The 20,793-nt window shown below is 42.4% G+C and overlaps 5 protein-coding genes across 7 annotated transcripts in view; 2 read left to right on the top strand and 3 right to left on the bottom strand.

Annotated features, from left to right (window-relative positions):
- The window catches only part of mon2 (Mon2 homolog, regulator of endosome-to-Golgi trafficking), a 9,071-nt gene extending 3,787 nt beyond the window's left edge, over window positions 1-5,284 (bottom strand). Inside the window, exons 1-16 of one of the 3 annotated variants that reach the window (XM_018029290.2) lie at window positions 4,641-5,284; window positions 4,361-4,492; window positions 4,106-4,288; window positions 3,799-4,035; window positions 3,606-3,731; window positions 3,345-3,542; window positions 3,028-3,280; window positions 2,815-2,968; window positions 2,504-2,746; window positions 2,158-2,444; window positions 1,710-2,080; window positions 1,435-1,647; window positions 1,164-1,339; window positions 934-1,096; window positions 413-560; window positions 90-343 (exon numbers count right to left, since the gene is read on the bottom strand). In XM_018029290.2, coding sequence (XP_017884779.1) covers window positions 90-343; window positions 413-560; window positions 934-1,096; window positions 1,164-1,339; window positions 1,435-1,647; window positions 1,710-2,080; window positions 2,158-2,444; window positions 2,504-2,746; window positions 2,815-2,968; window positions 3,028-3,280; window positions 3,345-3,542; window positions 3,606-3,731; window positions 3,799-4,035; window positions 4,106-4,288; window positions 4,361-4,492; window positions 4,641-4,760 — 3,258 coding nt within the window. In that variant the 5' untranslated portion in view covers window positions 4,761-5,284. Of the gene's footprint in view, window positions 1-89; window positions 344-412; window positions 561-933; window positions 1,097-1,163; window positions 1,340-1,434; window positions 1,648-1,709; window positions 2,081-2,157; window positions 2,445-2,503; window positions 2,747-2,814; window positions 2,969-3,027; window positions 3,281-3,344; window positions 3,543-3,605; window positions 3,732-3,798; window positions 4,036-4,105; window positions 4,289-4,360; window positions 4,493-4,574 lie in introns of all 3 variants that reach the window. The other 2 variants (XM_018029289.2, XM_018029291.2) reach the window with 2 other exon arrangements.
- A 100-nt stretch (window positions 5,285-5,384) lies between these two features.
- CCT4 (chaperonin containing TCP1 subunit 4) lies at window positions 5,385-8,239 on the top strand. The gene is made up of 9 exons (XM_018029471.2): window positions 5,385-5,679; window positions 5,820-5,872; window positions 5,960-6,049; window positions 6,130-6,381; window positions 6,447-6,542; window positions 6,616-6,777; window positions 6,843-7,187; window positions 7,269-7,520; window positions 7,598-8,239. The coding sequence occupies exons 1-9, from the start codon at window positions 5,580-5,582 to the stop codon at window positions 7,841-7,843; spliced, it is 1,596 nt and encodes a 531-aa protein (XP_017884960.1). The 5' UTR covers window positions 5,385-5,579; the 3' UTR covers window positions 7,844-8,239.
- Window positions 8,240-8,392: 153 nt separating this feature from the next.
- Window positions 8,393-13,925, bottom strand: LOC108627889 (folliculin-interacting protein 2). Its single transcript, XM_018029470.2, has 12 exons — window positions 13,685-13,925; window positions 12,532-12,736; window positions 12,342-12,431; window positions 12,180-12,259; window positions 12,018-12,088; window positions 11,829-11,948; window positions 11,511-11,742; window positions 11,025-11,357; window positions 10,872-10,956; window positions 9,473-10,752; window positions 8,926-9,379; window positions 8,393-8,843 (listed from the first exon to the last, which is right to left on the bottom strand). The coding sequence occupies exons 1-12, from the start codon at window positions 13,786-13,788 to the stop codon at window positions 8,631-8,633; spliced, it is 3,267 nt and encodes a 1,088-aa protein (XP_017884959.1). The 5' UTR covers window positions 13,789-13,925; the 3' UTR covers window positions 8,393-8,630.
- A 142-nt stretch (window positions 13,926-14,067) lies between these two features.
- On the bottom strand, window positions 14,068-20,491 carry LOC108627597 (dnaJ homolog subfamily B member 13). The gene is made up of 7 exons (XM_026815882.1): window positions 19,012-20,491; window positions 16,483-16,614; window positions 16,183-16,404; window positions 15,682-15,889; window positions 15,412-15,589; window positions 14,896-15,067; window positions 14,068-14,729 (listed from the first exon to the last, which is right to left on the bottom strand). The coding sequence occupies exons 2-7, from the start codon at window positions 16,581-16,583 to the stop codon at window positions 14,435-14,437; spliced, it is 1,176 nt and encodes a 391-aa protein (XP_026671683.1). The 5' UTR covers window positions 16,584-16,614; window positions 19,012-20,491; the 3' UTR covers window positions 14,068-14,434.
- LOC113464688 (uncharacterized) lies at window positions 16,933-18,317 on the top strand. Its single transcript, XM_026815883.1, has 3 exons — window positions 16,933-16,972; window positions 17,167-17,707; window positions 17,833-18,317. The coding sequence occupies exons 1-3, from the start codon at window positions 16,933-16,935 to the stop codon at window positions 18,020-18,022; spliced, it is 771 nt and encodes a 256-aa protein (XP_026671684.1). The 3' UTR covers window positions 18,023-18,317.
- Window positions 20,492-20,793: the final 302 nt, after the last annotated feature.

Genomic DNA, 20,793 nt, shown 5'->3' on the forward strand with positions numbered 1-20,793 from the left:
GATTTCTTTTTAATTACAGGAAATGCGTTTTTCTAAGGTACATAAACTTTTAGGATTGACTGTATAGCCAATACATCCTTAAATTATACCTGCGTTTCTGCCCATTGTTTTTGTGCTGTATTTCTACTGTGATGTATGAGTATGTTTCCGCTAGTATCAACCTTTTCACTGCTGGCCGAGTTAGATAGACTTCTTACTTTATCTAACAACGGGAAAAGAACTTGCCAAAGCACAGCTTGCCACGTTGGCTGGTGCAACAGACTACCGTGTGCGGATATCGTAGAAAATAGTGTTTGACTGGCTGATTTACGAACAGCTGGTCGAGGATCCACGCACAGATCACCTTAAAAAGCGAAATGATACAACACATCCTTATGATTTTTATATAACATCTCATAATAAAATACATTACCTAATCTAGCATACAGACACATCCAGAGTTTATCAAAAGGTGGCATATTTGTGGTGCCAGGGAAATCCGGAAATACAGAAGATGAATCCCCTTTTAGAGACATGCAGAGTTTCTCTTGATTTTGATAAAAATAATCGCTTATATTCCACTGGAAAAAATGCAAATGTAAGTAACGTCACTAGAGAATAAGGCCTATAATGTAATCAATCTGTATGCATCTATTACGTTCATAATCGAAAGAAAAGATTTATCGTAACATGATTGTAATTAACTGTATTCGTCTGACTCTCTTGATAGTAATTTTCGCTTCGATTCTAATGTCTTCTATTATTGAACGTATGCTCGACTTTCTGCTTTGGCTTATATCAAACGAATTCCGTAGCCTGTAATCGAAAGTTTTAACCAAAAGTCATCGAATCCGCGAGGCAAGCTCTGTTCCGGGCTCTTTTCAATTCGTTTCAAACGAAACATACTGTTGTCACATGTGAAACCGATGAAATCATGAAATTTGTCGTTCTTACCATTAACCCGACAGCGGTCAACGATATATTTAATTCTTGTGTCTGAGAACCAAACTTTGCGGCCGTGTCGACGCACAGCGGAAGACATCGCCAAGGCATCACTGGTAGGAAATCGGTTACTACCAATTGCAAGCATTGAAAGGCTATTCGAACTAAAGCTTCGCTGTAAACGATAAAATCAGACGATATTTTAAAAGATACAAGTTTTATTCTTACGCAATGATATTTACCCATGATGATCAGACACTGCTCCAATGATACCAAGTACCAAAGGCCACCCATGATACAACGTTTCTCCTGCTCCATGCAAAACTTGCAATACGCATTCTAACTGACGTTGTCGCACGTCCCCGTGACGAACCGATGATAATTCCGATAACGGTCCTAAGAGTAAGGTCTGCAGTTTCTGCAATGGGAAAACAAATTGTATAAAAGTATAATATCTCTAATAAGAACGTTTTACGATAGAGACGCTTCAATGTAACATGAAAATAAATATACCTGATTATCGCGTAAAGGTTGCGGGTATTTGTGCTGAAGAGCCATTTTCACAAGGTACGTAATAGCTTCGACTCCCCATTCTCTCATGCGAATGTGCGGATGCTGACAAACCTCCAACAAGTGATTCGTCAAGGGCCTCCATAAGACTTCTACTCGCGGTAAATTAACTAAACCCGTCTCTAGAAGTTTGGCCACAGCGAATAGAGAAGGCTCCTAAAATGGTTTCGTAAAAATTTAAGTTTCTCCACTGGGCCGAACTATATTTTAATACGTACTCTGTTAGAATAAGCCAACTCCATAGCTTCGTGGCTCAGCTTGCAAAGTGCGTCTATCAGATGATGCAGCGCGACGTCATCGAGGTGTTGACTGCTCTCGAACAGCCTGCTGAGCATCGCGCTGAGCACAGGCAAGTCTGCCATAACTGCGTTTGTTAGTACCGCATTCGGATCGGCAGCGGTTCGCCCGGCTTTCAAAGAGCCTCCCGTCGAAGGCTTTAAACCGAGTATCCAGACGAGATGTTGTAAAGTCGTTAGTACCAAGTGCCACGCACCGCCGAGTATGCTTCCATGGCAATGCGCAAGCGACAATAAAGCACGCATACATTGCAAATTCTTCGCGGTCAGCATAACCGGCCCTTGATGTGCAACTATACGAGATAAATAATTTTTCACTCAATTGCAAATCAATTATTTCTCAACGTTTTACGTGGTCATTACTACGTACCAACTGGTAGAGACGCGGTAGGCAGCGGAGTACCAACGGCAACTACCTGTTGCCTGTAATCGGGTTCACCGATAGTCACGTTGTACTGAGTAGACTCTTGCTGCCTCGCGGTCGGTATACCTTGAGGAGCATTGTATAATACGGTCAGTGCGTAATGAGGAGGCAGTGACGCCTTGCATATCGCAGTAATGAAAGCATCTCGCGGAGTTTGCAACTCCAATAGTCCGCAGAGTGACGCGAAAGTTTGAATTGATTTTAACACATTTTCAGTCGCAGATTCATCGGTGCTGATAATAAGAATAAGTTGTTTTAATATACATCTAAAATGACGATGAAATAATCTTACCTTGCATCTATGAGAGGACTCAACGCCGCTAATAAACCGCACCAGCTAGAGTTGATCAACTGAGTATGAAGCTTCCGTTCAAATTCACTTGGTTTATAAGAATGATTCCCAGTCACGACTTCACCGGAACCATTGATTGCAAAAGCTATGGATCGTATAATGTCCAACAAGCACGCGTAAGCTATGCTTATACCGTAGCCAGTAGGAATCTGCGGTGGCTCAACTTTGTCAAGCATATCTAAGCTAAAATTTGATAGAAATATTTGTATTAATTTCTTAAAATAAATGTAAGTTCAATGAAAATTACTCACTAAGTTGATTTAGCTTGCCCACTCGTGAAAGTCGCAACTACGGGCAACCAAATACCACGCGAATAGAAACCAGGTTGAGGTGAAACACCAGGTCCTATAGGCATCCCCGTGAATAACGGAGAAGCTGTATTTTGTGGTATCGTCGTGCCTGCCGCTAGCAGTACAAACGAGTAATTTATTATTGTTACAAATGGTGTTTCTTTGCAAACTTACCCATGTTACTTTGATTCATCAGCTGGGGATTAACAAAGAGACTATGTACATAGGCACCTAAACTGTTGACAATGTCTTGAAAAATATTTGTCGCGTGAGGTTTTAAATCGTAACATTCGCAAAAATTTGTAAGGAGATCAGCCTGCACCGTCATTTTATGGAGTACTTCCAAAGCCAAGGCTCTCTGCCACGGTGGTTTATCAGGATCCAAGAATTTAACGATTAAAGACAAAAATATTTCGCATTCCGTCACCTGAAAATTAAATGTACACGACGTTATTAAAACTACCTTCGAAAGTCTGAATGAAAATGCTTACCAGAAGAGAGTGATACTTTTGAATCAGAATAGATACAACTCGGAGAAGTCTCATACTGATGGGAAAGTAAGGTTTATCCAAAGGCGTAGCTTGTTGCAGCGACGCTGGTACCGAATTACGATACTTGATGTTTGGTGAAAATAATTTGATTACCAGCGCACACACTCTTTCCTTTAGCAAGAAGCTAAATTCTGGATGCTGAACGGAAAGTAAAATTACATATTTGTCATGTGTTTATCATTCATGATCGTAATTAATTACCTTGAAAAATACCGACGAAAAATTTGTTAAAACAGATTCTAGCAATTCTAATCCAAACGTACGCGTCATTTCTGTAATTCCAATCAACCAGTAAGGTTGGTCTGCGTTTACTAACTGTACTAGATCCTAAAAAGAAGTCCTCCTCGTTAAAGCGTTTCAAGTGATATGGTAACAATGATCCAGGCAAACTTACTTGAAACATTAAGTATGCGTCAGCAGCACATGGCCCTAAACCCTTGGGTGCCTGATTAGTAGGAATCTTTAGTTCTTCTAAATTTATTTCATCCGAATCTTCATTCTCAGGACTTTGCTCATCTTCAGCGACGACACGTTCAAATACTAACGATACTAATTGTCTGACCGTGGCTCCTGCTGTGTTAATGGTCGTCGAATCTTTCGTAAAGTGCAAGCGAAAGCACAGAACCAAATTCTGAAAATTATATATTATCTGAGACAGATCGAACATTTTATTTTATATAGAGTAAAAATTATGACCATACCCTTGCTAGCGTTTCACCGTGAACGATGGTATTACTCGTTAGTAAAAGAGTCACAGTCTGCAAGACTTTGACCTCTTCTGTTCCCGATTCCATCAACATCCATAACGTGTCTGTAATATACCGAGCACCTTTTTGATCCACAGCTTGCTGCGTGATCAGCCTTTGCATCATATTCAAACAAAACTAAAAGAAGAGAATAATATGAGTAAAGAATAGAAAATATCCTGATGGACAATCATTTGTTTCTAAATATACCTTAATAATTTTCACATCTTTGCTCTCACAACCTTGCACTAAGGGATACAAGATCTGATTGACGATATAATAAATTGGAGCACCTGAGGTATTAGAAGCTGTTCGTATTTTTGCGATCCCTTCTTCACACGACTAGAACGAAATAATTAGTTGATCATCAGATAGAACGATAGTTACACTGAACAGAGGCAAAACTCTGAACAGGTGATCTAACCTGTTTTGTTTAACATTACATAATAATACGCAATTAATTGTGACAAGACCGATGGTAACAACGTACTTCTTTGATTTGTGGATATTTCTTCTTCGTCTCGGAAGCAAGCACTTTCAGGTCGGCTTGCAACGATTCCAAAAATTTGGTAGGATTTTCCGGATTAGCTCCGAGAACTGCGGTTGCCATCGTGCAATGATCTCTCGTTTGTTCTCACAGTGTTCGAATAAATGTCTATTTCATCGTGTGTCAAAGACAATTCTTAATGAACACATATTGCCGTAGAAAAATTCGTACATATCTAACTGATAACAGATGAGTTGGCACGTCTCATGCCGACTATCAAAAATGACAATGGGCAGGTGACAAGCTAATGGGTTTGCCCTCGACGATTTCCAGACCTACGTCATCTTTAAGACGTTCTCTTCGGATACTGATCACTTTAACGTGCTACCGATACTTTGTTCGAACTGTCGTAAGAATCGCGTTCTTCTACTATTATCAATTATTTGCATCTTAATTGCAACACGTTCATGTAAATAATAAACCGTGGCATGCAATCATGCAATGGCGCGTTCAATCATAGAATCTACGCTTACATAGATCGAAATTCCATATGATGAATATGAAAATATATAAATACTCACGCCTTACGACATATGCTTTATAATCAGTTAATATTCATATTAATTTACACAGAAATATCGTATGTAAATCGATTTACGAATTACGGATTTACAAATCTTGTCTCATCTAAGATGACAAATTTTTACTGACGTCGCCCTCATTCCACCGTACAATCGAAGGTTTCCAGTCGTTTCCTGAGCGCGTGTTGAACGTGTTTTCCGCATCCGAAAGAATTAAATCTTTCTCACGAAAGTCCTCTGAATAGCAAAGAGAAGTCTCGCGAAATATTGTATTCGAAATTAAGGAACTGAGTTCCTTACAAACTACCGTCGAAGCTTCGTAATTAATTTGATCCGAAGAACGTTTACCCAGTTGCCAAAAATGACGGCCAGCGGCGATGGACGTAGTGCCCACGGAAAGGCTTACAAAGATAAAAGCAAACCCACCGATATTCGAAGCAGCAACATCAATGCTGCGAAAGGTAGTCGATCGTTCTTTATAATAAAATATATGTACATTATTGCGATCTGTCTCAATCTTCATTGAACGGATCTCACCGGCGGACAATGTCTTACCTTATATAGTCATGTTTAGTACGTGACAATTAAATTATAATTTCAGCTGTTAGCGATGCGATCCGAACTAGTTTGGGCCCTCGAGGAATGGACAAAATGGTAAAGTTAATTCTGTGTATTAGATAAGGTTAGGATAGGATAAATAATTTTAGATTGTTTAAAAAATATCTTTCTTCACTTATCTAGATTCAAGCTAGCAATGGAGAAGTTACTATTACAAACGACGGTGCAACCATTCTGAAGGAAATGAGCGTTGTACATCCTGCAGCTAAGATGGTATGGACAGAAATTCTATTTTTGTTTTACTAGTCTTTAGGAAATTTTTATCTCTAATTTCTCATTTGTAATGATTTCAGTTAGTTGAATTGTCAAAAGCACAGGACATCGAGGCTGGCGATGGTACCACCAGCGTTGTTGTCATGGCTGGCTCTCTTTTGGAAGCTTCAGAACGTCTGTTGCAGAAGGGAATACATCCTACTTTGATCAGTGATGCTTTCCAGAAAGCTTCCACCAAAGCTGTGCAAATACTGACGGACATGTCTATTCCCGTTGACTTGAGAGACAAGCAGTCGTTAATTAGAGCTGCAGCAACTTCTCTTAATTCCAAAGTACATATTTCATTGCATCTGCATGTGGTTCTTATATCTCTATATTATTAATCTTATGTTTTTAGGTTGTCGTTCAACAATCAAGCCTTCTGGCACCGTTGGCCGTAGATGCAGTATTAAAAGTTACAGAGGAAGGAAAGGATAGTACTGTAGATCTTACTGTAAGAAAATAAGTGTAGACGTAAATTACTTTACTATGTACTTCATGCACTTCAAATATTATTACGATTGCAGAATGTAAAAGTAATTAGGAAACTAGGCGGTACCGTCGAGGATACTGAACTCGTTGAAGGATTAATATTCACCCAAAAATCTTGTAACGTTAATGGGCCGAAACGAATTGAGAAAGCAAAGATAGGCTTAATACAATTTTGTATTTCACCTCCCAAAACGGATGTAAGTAACATAAAGAAAAGGGTTGACACATGTAAAATGAAACTCGATTCTCTTCACTATTTCAGATGGATCACAATGTAATTGTGTCTGATTATGCCGCGATGGACCGTGTCTTGAGAGAAGAGAGAGCTTACATATTGAACATTGTGAAGCAGATTAAAAAAGCTGGTTGCAATGTACTTTTAGTACAGAAATCTATTCTTCGCGACGCTATTAGCGATCTCGCTATACACTTCTTAGACAAGATCAAAGTTATGGTGATCAAGGATATCGAGCGCGAAGATATTTCGTTCGTATGCAAGACATTGGGTTGCAGACCGATCGCGTCACTCGATCATTTCGTTGCCGAAAATCTAGTTAACGCAGAATTATGCGAAGAAGTACAGACCGGATCATCGAAATTTGTTAAGGTTCATATGTTAAATTAAGAACCTGATTCCTCTTTCTATTTATGAACAACAATTGAAAACTCGTCTTTTTTATAACTATAGATTACTAAGATACAAAATCCTGGGCCGACAGTGACTGTTCTTGTTCGGGGCAGTAACAAGTTGGTCTTGGAGGAAGCAGCACGTTCATTGCACGACGCTTTATGCGTGGTTCGTTGCCTGGTGAAACAGAAGGCTCTGATCGCTGGCGGTGGAGCGCCCGAGATAGAGCTCGCATTGAAATTGGGAGCATATGCTCAAACTTTGAGCGGCGTTGATGCTTATTGCATTAAAGCTTTTGCAAATGCATTCGAGGTGCGTTAAATAATCTTTGGATAGAAGCGCGCAGTTTCAGAAACAGTTTCTTAAAACGTGTTTCTCTTATGTTATAGATAATTCCATCGACCTTAGCAGAAAACGCGGGATTGAATCCTATCGCGACTGTAACGGAGCTGCGAAACCGGCATGCCAAGGGTGAGCATACCGCTGGAATTAATGTGCGGAAGGGTACGGTAACTAATATCTTAGAAGAGAACGTGATTCAACCGCTATTAGTTTCCACGAGTGCTATTACTCTCGCTACAGAAACCGTTCGTAGTATATTGAAAATCGATGATATCATAAACACGAATCAGTAATATAAGGTACTGCGCAAATTCCTTTTCTCGATTCCGAAATGCTAGTTTTGAGTTCGTACCTTTAACTTTTAATATTTCTGTCTTTAATATTTCTGAATTTAAACAATTTGCTGAGCTAATAAAATCGAATTTGTTTAACATTCTCGAAAATTATTTTACACTGTCTTAAAATAAAATTGACCCGATCCCTAAGCAGAATTTGTCGTACGTAAAATGTCCTGAAAGAAGCAGATTTAAGTACATATGGATATACAAAAATTAATTTAATTTTTATTATTTACTACTACAGAGCATACTTAACTTATGTTTCGTGTAAAAAACAAGTGTAAATCCCGTATGTTAAATTATACTTACAATTTAATAACATTAAACATATAATTCCGTATTCAAACTAAACAGGGGTCTAGATATTTTTTTTGTACATTAAATATATCTATTTCAGTAAATTGCATCGTCATCCGTTCTTTGAATCGCAACAAGTTCAAAATTTCAACAATGATTCTAGAAGCTTTATTACAAAATACGTAATTAGCTTCTAAATGTTTAAATGCAAATTCCTAAATTAAAATTAAAATGTACTACAAATCGTATGTCCAACATTTTATACAAACATTTAATTGAAAGAACGGAAGAATGCTGATTGGCATGTATCACCAGATAGAGCAAGAATAATCTACAACCATAATTGTAAACAGAGAATCAAACGTCTTTCGCGCTTCGTCGTATCGGACAAAGGAGGGACTATTTATTAAGGAGTAGAAATTGCGATAAAAATAATGAGATACAGTCAAGTAAACGTGAGACCAAACCTCTGGGCTATCTCTGGCGTGTGAGAAGTTGCAACCGCGAGCAAAAGGGGTATGTCCGCTGCATCCAGGTCGAGGGCATTCGTTAGATTTGCGACGTTCGCATCGAACACATCTGTTGTTAACAATATTTCAGCCAACGCTTCGCTTTTCAACCACATCTCTCGCAGCTTTGCTTCCAGTATGCCTATACACTGTGATTAAGAAGAAAATGCGACTATATTTACAATACAACTATTCTTCTACGCGATCGATGGTTGGAACTAAATGACTCACCTGCGAGGCTGAATGATACTTTCGCCATAAATAAGAAAAACCCTCGAGCATATTTGAAACGAGCCTCGACATCCCGACTGGCAGCGGTGCTGTGTGCGAAGGCATATTGTTGGATACAATCCCAACGCGCCAAGTATCTATGTCCGCTAAAATACATAGCGATTCGGCGACTGGTTGATCGATCGTAGGGAAACGTGCACCGGCGGAACACTCCTCGCGTATGCAGTACCACCATTCTTCGTTCATTTCACGATCATTCCCATTTGCCTCCTGCTGAATAACTTTCTTTTTTCTCCTCTTCTTCTTTTTTGGCAAGCCTTGTAAAACTAAGCCCCATGTGTAGGACGGTTCACTATTATTTAACCCCCGTGATTCTGCGGCTTTTACTCTGTTTTGTAACAACGTCTTCGCGAATCCTGTATCTTGGTTTAACTCAGTCTTCATTTGTTTCGTTCTGTAATTAAATAATTCACTCGCATTAATTACTATACTCGTATGATACGAGATATGAAGTCAACAAATGTTTCAAATATCTTCGGAAACTGACCGTGGCATGGGTAATTCGACTACACTGTTGGCTTCCATCAAAGCTTCTAAACTGTTAGATCTAGACAATCCGACATTTCCGTCGACCTCGGTACTACCGCAAGTACGTAACACTTCTGTCGCGTTCGTCGGAGTTTCCAGAACCTGTTTGCAAGTCGAAGGCATGTAAGCCTGGCCGTTACACCTTTGGCAAAACCCGAAAGACCTCGAACGCGCTCCAGGCGGTGATTGAATACTCTTCGACGATTCGGGGAAGTTCCTTTGAATAATTTTCCTCAATACACCCTCCGGTAATTGCGCGGACGTGCTCGGTACCGTCGCGAACATGTACGAGCATTGACAATTGTACCCGAGTCTCGGCCTCGACGATGTCTTCATCGACTTCTCTTCGTCGCCGAGCGTGAAGAAAACATGCTGATTCTTCATCTCATTAACTGTACTCTGACCACTTGCAAAATCTGGCCTAGAAGAATATAACTTCAACGTATCGACGCACGAATCGTCGAATTCTTGGAAAGCGTCTAACTTAGAGTTCCTGAATACCTCGTCCAGATCGTCAACTTTTATTTTCTTCTCGAAATTTCGCAACACGAACTCGGAACACTGTTGCACGTCAGTCTTAGCCGCGTCGACGTCTTGCGTACCGATTTCGCTCACTACTATCTTCACTTTGCTCGAGGCGCAGTTCATCTTCTCAATGCCCTTTTCGTCATCGTCGTCGCATGGGAATTCCTTCGAGATAAACTTCGGGTTTCTCTCAGATTCCGATTTCAATACAAAGGAGTCAAGATTCGATTCCAACGTAGTGCTACGTTTCAGAGATCCGGCAGATCCTTCGACTCTCAGCCTCTCGACGTTGTATTGAGGGTAAGAGCGTTGCATGATCGCGTTATCGCACTCCGCATCGTACGAACGTTCCGCGGCAATCTTTTTCCGAGCGGACGTGTCTAACATCCGTCGAGACGACGAGCTGTCTCGGTCGTTGCACGTCAACTTAGGACTGAACAAATGCGGTCGCTTTATCCTCGCTTGCTCCAAAGTATTCGCAGCCTCTTGGATATCGTCCTCGGTGACTAAACAATATTCTTGTCGTTTTCGTACTATTCCGCTACGAATAAAGTACGATAAGAAGGATAAAACCGAGTTGATCAGTTCAATCTTTTGTGGATCGCCCGCGACGACCGTATGTGCAAGCCTCGTGGGATTGCTCAATGCGCCGTACAAGTCGCCTAACTGAGCCCACAGCGGATTGCAGGGATACCAGGTGCCCAATTTCTCCATCTACAAATAAACATTCAATTGAACTATCTGCATAATCATGGGAGCGTGGATAAGAATTTCGAAAGAGATCCGCGTTCATAATATTCGTTCATTTTTATAGCAGAAAACGGGTTATTTACCAATTGTCGATCATGAATTGGCAGTGTAGTGTATATCCAACCGAGATGATATGTTAAAACAGCAGTTACAACAGTACTCAAAAAACTAAAATATATCGGTGTTACTGTCGATCTGAACATGTAATATCGAACACTCTTCGCGAAATTACTCACAAATTGGTCGATTTCGTGTCGATGTTGTCCAGTAACCGACACATTTGCTCCAGACTGTGATGAAGAGTACTCATCTTATGTTCTATTCTCACTGAATTAAGTAGCACGTCGTGCCATATTAAAGGCGTGCGCGAGTTTATGTCCGCGTTAATATTGGTAAGTAGACGCAATAGTAGAACGATTAAGCGTGACGAGGATCTATAAAGCTGTTCAGGAAGTTGAATTCCCTTTTTCTGATCGTTCGTATCGCTGGCCTCGATACAAAAATACCGCAAACGATCCAGCATACCTTCCAACAGAGCTATGTGCTCCAACAGGCGAGCTTCTATCGTTCTGGAACATAGGTTTAATTATAATAATAATAATTATGTGCCATACATCACGAGTATCAGTGAATATGCCAAGTGAAACGTAACGTGGTCTCAATCGATACGAATGGTATCGATGATTAAGAAGCTCGTTAATAGACTTTAATTAAGCTCCAACCTCTCGTGGCCTTCGGACAATCGCACTAGCATTGTTAATCCGAGCCTCGTTTTATGACGTTTAGCACGACTATCTTTATTATCGTCTCCGTTCTCGTTCCAGTATTGCATCCCGAAGGTATCGTCGGTATCCGACCGCGCCAGAGAGGTGGATGCTGCTCGTAACCATCTTCGACGCAGACTCGAGAGACTACCGATACCGGAGGATCCGCTGCTCTCCAGCGATTGCGAACCTGAATTAATGATCGTACCGAATAATGAATACCTTCCGGGGAGTGAATCATCTCTAATTCGGCTTCAGCCAATAAATTGGACTTACTCCCCGTCGGCGGCGGGATGTCTATGTCCCATCCACTGCCGGAACTCGAGCAAGTGGAATTCTTTCTAACATTCGTATTTAATTCCGAGCCTGACAAATTCCCGGAGCTCGGTTGGGACACTGCAAGATTTTATTTTCATTCGATTATACAAATATAGGAAAATGATCTTCTTCAAATAATCGACTTACAAAGCGTTCGCATGCTGGAATTAAAATCCACGTTCACGGAATGCCCCAACCCTTCGTCCGAGACTCTTTCGCTGAAACGGAATTGAACGATGAATCATGTTTCGTATCGATTCATCAATCGTAACGTGGAATCAATAGTCGATTCATTAGAAATTGGCTTACCTCCGCTTGCACACGTTGTGCTCGGTAGCGGGAAACACTTTTGTACACATGATGCACGGTGGCGAATTCAACGAATGGATCTACAAGGGCAAACACGGAAACGAATTCATTTCGTTTCTTTTCTAATTTCAATATGGATAGTAATACATTTTTGTGCGCTACCTTGAACGAGGATCCTTTGTAAGTCATCGCCACGGTGCCAAACACCATCTCGCTCAACAAACTCACGTCATCCTCGGCAGTCCTCTCTCGCTGAAAATTAAATAAATATTAATCCTATCACGCGGATGAAAGCACTATGTACGCGGTGATAGTTTCGCGGAAAGAGAATTCCGTGCAAGACCGAATTTACCTCGAACGTGCGACTGTTTCTGCAGCTGACCGAATCGACGTTCGACGAGCCGGTATTGTTCTTCAGATCGAATGCCGTCGTTTTAGTTTTGCACCATCTTTTTTCCACAGACAGTGAGTCGAAGAGGAGCTTTCTCCCGCGCCATTCGCATTCTCGAAACAATAAGATCCGAACTTGATCCGTTCCGATGTACAACGCGGTATTTCTAAAAACGTTGAAAACGGTACGTGGAGTTATTAATAAGATCGATGAACGAGCGATTAATTTATTATCCTTCTTGAGAATATTAATTGCGACGAGGAAGCGGGTGTTAAGAAATAGGTCGATAGTATTTGCGTGTCCAAACTATTAATAAATAATATTGTTTCGCGTAAATGTACGCACGTGAGAAATCATATGAAACAATGTCTCAATCTTAACTTGTGATCTTCTAATATTATACTGAAATAATATAGCTACGTTTCCTTACGTAACGTTTTAATCTATAGCATGTAATAAATTTAAATGTTAAAATAATTCCGATGCTCTGGCCAGAAAGAATTTCCGAATTGTTATACAATATTAAATACATTTTTAACGAAATTCGATATGTTATCTGAGTTGGATATTTTTATTCAACAACTTTGATTAAAATTTTAAATTCGGTCAAGAGAAGACGTAAAGATTCAATTATACGAGTACGACGAATACGTCGAAAGATACGAAAAGACAAGTATTTGTAGCGATTAAATGTAGAGGTCAATTTCACGGCTCGGTACGTAAGCCGAGTCACAAGAGAGTATGTTAATAACGAGGAGATTATGTCTCCCGCCACCGAGCAGATAGAAACGAGCGTAACGCATAAAATAGGTTAAGATAAATCAGAAACGCTGTCTTTTAAAAACGAGTCAATGGACACGTTTAATTGCTCATTTTCTACCGAAAGAACTATCTTTCCGAATACGAATGAAAACGTGATATTTATTAGAACGTCGCGAAATGACACCGATCACCGATACGCTATATCATCAACAGATATCGGGGCAATGAATAGGATCGATAAATATAGAACGGTGACGATGTAAAAGTGGCAGGAGCACGAGATGAATGAAAACGTAACGTTCGGGTTAGGTATAAAAAAGACATGAAGCGAACGATGCTAGTTATCGCTCACCTATCATCGTCTTCTTCTCGCTTGACGTTCGACGCTACCAAAGTTTGAACGTTCCTTCCAATGTTCTTCCTCGAGGGGAACAGTTTATCGAGCAAAGACATCATAAACTAACGACCGGTTATAGCTACCGCATTGCTCGCTAACTTTATTTCGTTTTCGGTCTATCATGTCACAGGGAACTGCACCATACATGTTCGCGAGTATCAGTCAACTGTAAATAAAGTCACGTGCGGAGGAGTCATATGATTGCCCGAGATTATCGTTGTCCGTCGTATATACATGGGCCCGATGTCGAACGAAATCTTTTTCCGGCCGTTTCCGCCCGTCGACGCGTCGCGATTCGTCGAAATTTTACGCGGGCCGGTGACCAGGTTCAACGAAACGTCGATCGGAATTCCAAAAAAATGATTAGAATCGCTGTAAAAAGGAACGGGAGTCGCGCGATCCGGGATCGATTATTGACCGTGTTCCACCGTTCTCCGTTTTACCTTCGGGAAAAGTTCGCCGGTCGCAGCGCGAGATGTCGGTGGTTTTAACTCTGAGAGCGCGGCGAAAGCGCGAATCGTTCCAATTAATTCAATTTGAACGGAATGACAGAGACAAACGTATATCGACTCTGTGAGAAACTTTAATTATAAACAGACGATTTTTTTGTCGCACGAGGATCGTTGCTTTGTTACGAATTAAATTCAAGTAACGTTACAAACATCGATGAATTTAATAATTAAAGAAAGGAAGATCGTCGAGGGTTTAGATGTTACACATAAAGTCTAACTCCTCCGCTTCGTGATCGTTCGGGTCTCGACGTACGGGGACACCAAAATCCACGTTCCGACGCATTTTATTCGCTAATATAACACGATGTACGTATTCTGTATCTTTGATATCCTCCGACGTATCGAATGCTCGTTTGATATAATTTTTATTCGACACTGGCATGTACACCGGATACTCGATATCGAACGATATGATCAGGCAACCTTTTTCCTTCGGATTCTCCGGCAACGGTAATCCTTGGCCAGGTATATGCTTCCGGTAGTCAGGCCTGTCTCGCACAGGCAGCAGGAATATTGGAAGATTAGATGAATCCTCGTTGTTAAAAATCAATGGTAAACACTGATTAAATTCATCCGACGAGTCTCATTTATTTTCAACGTAAAATAAGGGTGGAGACGAGGAGCAGAAAGGATGAATCGGAAATGGGAACGTACGTGATGACAGACGTTAACGGTATTCGAAGGGTTCTGTCGTCGAGGGTGTTGACGGTGACCACTGTTCCGGTCAGTGCCTCTCGCAGAAAGATATCGACCGTCATGTGCAAGTCAGAGCCCTCTCTTCGGAAGGTCTCGTGAGGCCGATCCTCCGTGATGAAGATTACATCCGCTACGCTGACGTGCTTTGGACTTGAGCAAAGACATTATGCGAGTCGCCGCTACGATTAACCCATTTCTGTCCGCCGCCGGGATGTACGATGCATTTTAAACGCATCCCTCGCGAAAATCGAATCGATACCAGCGAAAAGGCTGTTGCTATGCTTACCCCCGAGCGCGGAATTACCGATAATCGAGCGGGGTTTAATGCCAGTCTCTCGGACAGGAACGTTTTAATCGTTACTACGGACTCTTGCGCAGGGCGTCGATCGAAAAAATTTAAGAGTAATCGTTCGAACGAAGTATTCTTGCTGTACGTCGACGCCTCGAATAAAATTATATTTTTATCAGGGTTACCCGGAATTTTCGTGGGTCCTTGATCACCTTCCTCGGGAAACACGATCCTCGTCCCCGTTGGAATGCCCGGTTTAATAGGTATCGTCAATATTTTCTCCTTCGTCACCGCCTTCGATTTGTCGTCCCCTACCAGTACTAATCTCTGTATCTTCATCTTCTTGATTCCTCCGAGATACACCTGGTCTTACGTGTATTAAAAAACAAAAATTTGGGTAGGTACGAAAAGGGAATCGGGCGGTGTGTGTGCCCGTGTTACGACGACCCTTACGCGGTGATTAACAGCGAAGGAAAAAGAAAGACTATAAATAAAGTGGAACGTCGATACGATGATACCTCCAGTAGAGTTAGGTATAAGGTTTTTATCAGAGGCTCCTCCTTGCGCTTTGCACCGCGCCCCTCGGGAAATTCGAGCAGAGACGGAGATTGCGTTAGTACGTAGAGGAGATCAGCATAAGGACTTTCGGTACCGAAGAACTCCCTGCAGAGACGAGCAAGTCGTAGATAGACCGAACCGTAAATATGCGACATTTTCGAATGACTGTTAAGTGGCCTTACCAGTGTGAGATCTAAAAAAATTTTTTTTTGCATTTTCAAAAGTTTATACCTTTAAAAATTCCCAAAAATGGCCTAAATTTTAGGCGGTCACACTGGTAAGGCCCCTTAAGCCGTACAGCGTTAAACGAAATTCGAAGCCGTCGGATTAACCGGCGGATCGATCGATCATATGTGCATGTCGGGAATATGTTTGAAAAACGATTCTACGGAGAATACCTGTAGGTACGCATCGGTTCACCGTGATAAATGTACGGCTGGATGAATCCTTCGCCACCGGGAACACCATTTTTAAGGCCTTCCTCGCCGAATTGATCGTATATGGTTCTTTTAAAAGGATCCGATAGCACATCGTACGCTTCAGCTACCAAACTGAATACCGTGTTCAAACATTCGTCCTTCGCCCGTTTTGGATTGTACCGTACCGCCAGGCGCCGGAACCTGCGAACGAGAATTCTGTTAATTAAACATATAGTGAATATACAGTGAATCAAAAATTTTTCAAAAGCTTCCACTGACGCGGCTTTGATCTCCAAATCGTCGCAGTCCCTTTTCAACGACAGCACCCCATAGTAATCTATTCCGCGTTTGTCGCACGCACAAATCTCGTCGCACGACATGCCTCTTTTTCGTATTTTATTCTTATTTCTACTGAAACATTTGAAAAACAAAGAAATAACGCTGTTTGTAGGGGAGTTCGCTTGTACGAGTGGCTATCTTCCGTCGGCACGCGTACACGGCTAATGTCATGATCGACGAGAATATAAAAAAGAAAGAAAATCGACGATTTTTCAAGTGTTTTCAACAACCGACGCGAACCTCTCGACAACGAAACATAATACTGTCTACGCTCGTCTGTTAGCTTGCGTGTAATTATTAGACGTCTCATGTCGGACATTTATTGTTGAGCGGTGGGCCGTGATTAAACGAGTATTTATCCGCGCTTTTAACGGAAACGAAAGGGCACTCATGGACGCTTCTGAATTAATTCTGAATCTCGTGCAGAAAGGTAAGAGTTGAAACGCAGAATTGCTTCTACGAGCGCTCGCATTGTTGTATAGATTTTCTAACAACGCGTGAAACCGGATATAATTGGGAATAATGCTCGACCGACTTTTTTCCCGTGGCAATACATTTTTGTTTCGGATCGGCGCACTTTATTGGACGATCGATAAATTTAAAAATAAGATAGACACTTTTAAGGTGTCGTCCGCGTAGCGAAATATCGGAGTATCTCCGTTTCAGCCGCGATCAAAGTCGAAGAGAAGGAGAAGAATTCGAGCGATTCCGAATTGTCGAGCCGCGACCACGACGATCCGCCGGGTGGCAATTCGAAAAATTCCTATCCCCGCGATTACCACGAGAAATCATGCGCGGATTGCAAAAAGGAGAGACCCGAGGAGGGGGCGTTCAAAGTTTCCTTGACGACCACCGACGGAGATCTGGAGAACGATAAGGGGACCGTGTCGAGGAAGAAGATCCGCGTGGAGACGAGGCAGATTTGCGGTAATCGCGAGAGAACCGACGAGGAGAAGATTTTCGTGCTGCAGCAGCTGGGTCGATCGCAAATACGCCCGGAAGGATTCCCGGCATTTCTATGCATCGACGGGAGGATCGCTGATTCCAATGGCGTTAAACGAAAAATCCCACGACCGGCGAACGCTTTCATGCTGTTCGCCAACGAGTGGCGGAAAAAGCTTGCCGCAGAAAATCCTCGGGAGTCCAATAAGGATATCAGTGTTAGGCCAGTCGATCTTTATTTCCCATCCATAACGACGAAACTATTGTTTTCCTTCAATTTCTTCATTTGGATACATTAAAAATCGCTAGCAATAAACATGAAATGAATCAACTTCTTATCGCGTGCAGGCTGGGTGTACTTTGGAAGAGCATGGCGAAAGACGTGAAGGAGAAATACTTCGCGCTGGCGCGGGAAGTGGACGCCGAGCATAAGAGGAAGTATCCAGGTACGCTTTACGCCTCTAGTTCCCGTTCAAACCGATATGACCTCGTTCTCGTGATTGTAACGGGTTCGCCCAAAGTTTACCGATACCGCTGAACTTTCGTGCCGCACGGACGACAGCAGCGCGATAATTTCTTGCATTACCGCCTTGCAAACGTTCGAAGAAGGGCTAACAATGATGATCGACGTAATTGCGAGACGGATCACACGAGTTTCTTTCGCTCACGCAGCGGACGGTTTGAATGGATTCACCGTGCCATTCAGTGTACAATGTGAATGAATTTATACTTCTTAAGGGGCCTTACCAGTGTGTACCTGTTTCAGTTATAGTGTCAGCAAATTTGAAAAATACTATTTCGAGAAAAACGCGTTTAAAGTATTAACTATTACATTATTACTTATATTATATTAATACTATTAGAAGGCTGCCACTCGAAAACTAGTTGAGATGCGACCTCGAAATTTTAATATGATATTTTTAAAGGTATAAACTTTCGGAAAATGCAAACAAAAAAATTCGATTTTTTTTTTAATTTCACACTAATAAGGCCACTTAAACATCGCTTTTGAGAGTGCAGTGTTTTCACATAATTATTTCGAGTTCATGTCAATTCCCATTAACACCGAACACTGCATGTGATTTTCAAAAATCTGTGCCAATATAGCATAATATCTATGAGATCTATAATTGTTCGTCGTTCCAAATAAAAAAAGGGTTCGATGTTATAAATGCTCGTTGAGAAACGTTCGCAAACCGTTCTGAACGTGTCAATTTTCCTCGACTAGTAATATTTGTCAATTTCGTTTTATATAATTCAGATTCGTTGGAAGCGACGCATGATTTCCTTTTCGTTCGCGGTGCCCTCAGAGAACGTTAACCGGGTCCGGGGAGCGTAGGACATTTGGCCGCGCGAATAGCAAATAACGCGGGATATATGAGGAATAATCGCGCTTGTCGGGTGGGTGTAGGTAGTAGGTAGGTAGAGCGCGGTCGTGTATCGGGCAGGTTCCTAGAGTCGCGTCGCAATCAATACCTCCGGTCTCTACTGTTCCCTCCCGTCCTCCCGGTTTTCCCCGTCACTCACCCGAGAATATTTCTCCGCTTGCCACCCTGTGCCCTGTACCTCGGCCCGCAAAACTCGGTATCGCCGTCCCACCCACAAATCGACGAGCTATAATCGCATTTTAGCTCACCCACTCTTCCCCCCGTCGCCCCGGCCCAGTGGTTCGGCTCGGTCTCTTCCACTCTCGTCGGCTAATCACGGAATTCAGGACGAAAAAAAGCGTAATAGGTCGCACGCATACTCCGGAGGAAATCAGATGAACCGCCCGCTGTCTATCGCGTAAATATCCGGATGCTAAAATCGCTTCGGACTCGTATCGATCGCTCTTGTCGCCGCGGGGCAAAACGAATCCCAGTGAAAAAAACGGATACGAACAATTTTTCCCCTTCCAAAAACGAACGCAAATTCGGGTCGGCTGAAATGACGCCGGCTGAAGTCTTGCAATTCTTCTCCGTTCGGCAGACAGGAATTTATGCTAATATCTTCTGACGATCGCGCGGTGAGCATTTATAATTGATTACTGTTTTGATTATGCCGTTTATGCGATTCGATGCACCGGCGCGGTTCGGGCGCCGGACCGAATCAAGAGACATTAGATCAATTTTGTAGCCGCCGCGGGGACTCGAGGCCACGCGCATGTTCCACCATTGTAACAGTCTTAATTAATGACGAATAACCCGTGAATGCTGTAGATGAACCGATTCGCTGAAAGCAAATAGTAATTGCATATTAGACGGATCGATGATCGCCGAGGCCAATATATGCCTCGCTCTCCAATGTAATCGCACCCTGTTCCCCATTATCGTGTCTCGGTGTGCAATTAACGATCGATAATTAATTAATTAAACCGAAACTTTGGTCTCAAATCTCACGAATAATTGACAAAATCGTATATAGAATATTCTTCTGTTCTACGGTAATTTTTATCATCTATCAATTTCGTATTTCTTGTTATTTTGGTAATCAGTGAGAGAGAGAAAGGATCGGTTTCCCGCGAAACGATAGCCACCTCCAGCTCGGCTCGGAGAAGGGGTGCAAAGATCCGGGGTAAATTCCTTGGTAAACGTTCGCCGCGCAATCGACGCCGGGCCGAGCCGAGTGGTCAATTAAGATCACCGGAAAGTGTCGATACGCTCTGCGCGAGCGTGTCCGAAAGGACTCGCGTGCATCTGCGCGACTGCATTGCACGCGTTTTACACGCGAGGGTGAAAGAGGGGTGACGCACGGTCGCGCCGAGGGAAGCCGTCGAAATGTCGAGGGCGGCACACCGTGCCGCACCGCACCGCGCCGCGTCGAAGACACGCGGGGGTGGAGGCGTGTGCCCCTTTCGCTCCCTCTTTACATGTAACGATCGCCGGTCATCGATCCGCTATCGCATCGACGCGATGCTCGCTCGCTCGAGAGAAGAGACCCTTTCGTCTCCCGCCGACGACGTCAGACGGATTTTCCTTCAAAAGGATTTTCACGATCGCTGCACCGGCTAACTCCGTCAGATTTACGAACGTTCCATTCGAATTTCATATCCGGAGCCGTGATTTTCGTGCCGGTTTCGAAATAGGCAAACGAGGTCCTCTCGTAATTGGACGAAAAAAAGAATTGGCGCGTAACGAAGTGCGGAAGAAAAAAAAAATTACTGCAGTCCTCGCGGCAAATAAATTTCAAACTACGGGAAACAGCTAATCCCGCGCGCGAACTTTTTTACGGTTATGCGTGTACGTCGTAGTATAAAAAATATTCAGCTTCTATTTATAGCCAGATCCTGTCCGTGGCGAACAATTTGTAAGCGAGTAACGTTGTAGAAAG

The sequence above is a fragment of the Ceratina calcarata genome, unplaced genomic scaffold (assembly GCF_001652005.2).
Source record: "Ceratina calcarata isolate Rehan_Ccalc_2016 unplaced genomic scaffold, ASM165200v1 scaffold48.2, whole genome shotgun sequence".
In the NCBI taxonomy this organism is placed as follows: Eukaryota; Metazoa; Arthropoda; class Insecta; order Hymenoptera; family Apidae; genus Ceratina; species Ceratina calcarata.

Bases quoted from the DNA above. Each gene is read 5' to 3' on its own strand.
- CCT4 (XM_018029471.2), top strand. From the start codon at position 5,580: ATGACGGCCAGCGGCGATGGACGTAGTGCCCACGGAAAGGCTTACAAA. The intron at 5,873-5,959 runs GTAAAGTTAATT...TCACTTATCTAG, and splicing joins CTCGAGGAATGGACAAAATG to ATTCAAGCTAGCAATGGAGA. The intron at 7,188-7,268 runs GTTCATATGTTA...TTATAACTATAG, and splicing joins GATCATCGAAATTTGTTAAG to ATTACTAAGATACAAAATCC.
- LOC108627889 (XM_018029470.2), bottom strand. From the start codon at position 13,788: ATGATGTCTTTGCTCGATAAACTGTTCCCCTCGAGGAAGAACATTGGA. The intron at 12,260-12,341 runs GTAGCGCACAAA...TTGCCCTTGTAG, and splicing joins ACAAAGGATCCTCGTTCAAG to ATCCATTCGTTGAATTCGCC. The intron at 10,957-11,024 runs GTGAGTAATTTC...GATATATTTTAG, and splicing joins GACACGAAATCGACCAATTT to TTTTTTGAGTACTGTTGTAA.
- LOC108627597 (XM_026815882.1), bottom strand. From the start codon at position 16,583: ATGTCGTGCGACGAGATTTGTGCGTGCGACAAACGCGGAATAGATTAC. The intron at 15,890-16,182 runs GTATTCTCCGTA...TCGTCTCTGCAG, and splicing joins GAACCGATGCGTACCTACAG to GGAGTTCTTCGGTACCGAAA. The intron at 15,590-15,681 runs GCGTAAGGGTCG...ACGTAAGACCAG, and splicing joins TTCCTTCGCTGTTAATCACC to GTGTATCTCGGAGGAATCAA.
- LOC113464688 (XM_026815883.1), top strand. From the start codon at position 16,933: ATGGACGCTTCTGAATTAATTCTGAATCTCGTGCAGAAAG. The intron at 16,973-17,166 runs GTAAGAGTTGAA...GACACTTTTAAG, and splicing joins TCTGAATCTCGTGCAGAAAG to GTGTCGTCCGCGTAGCGAAA. The intron at 17,708-17,832 runs GCCAGTCGATCT...TATCGCGTGCAG, and splicing joins AATAAGGATATCAGTGTTAG to GCTGGGTGTACTTTGGAAGA.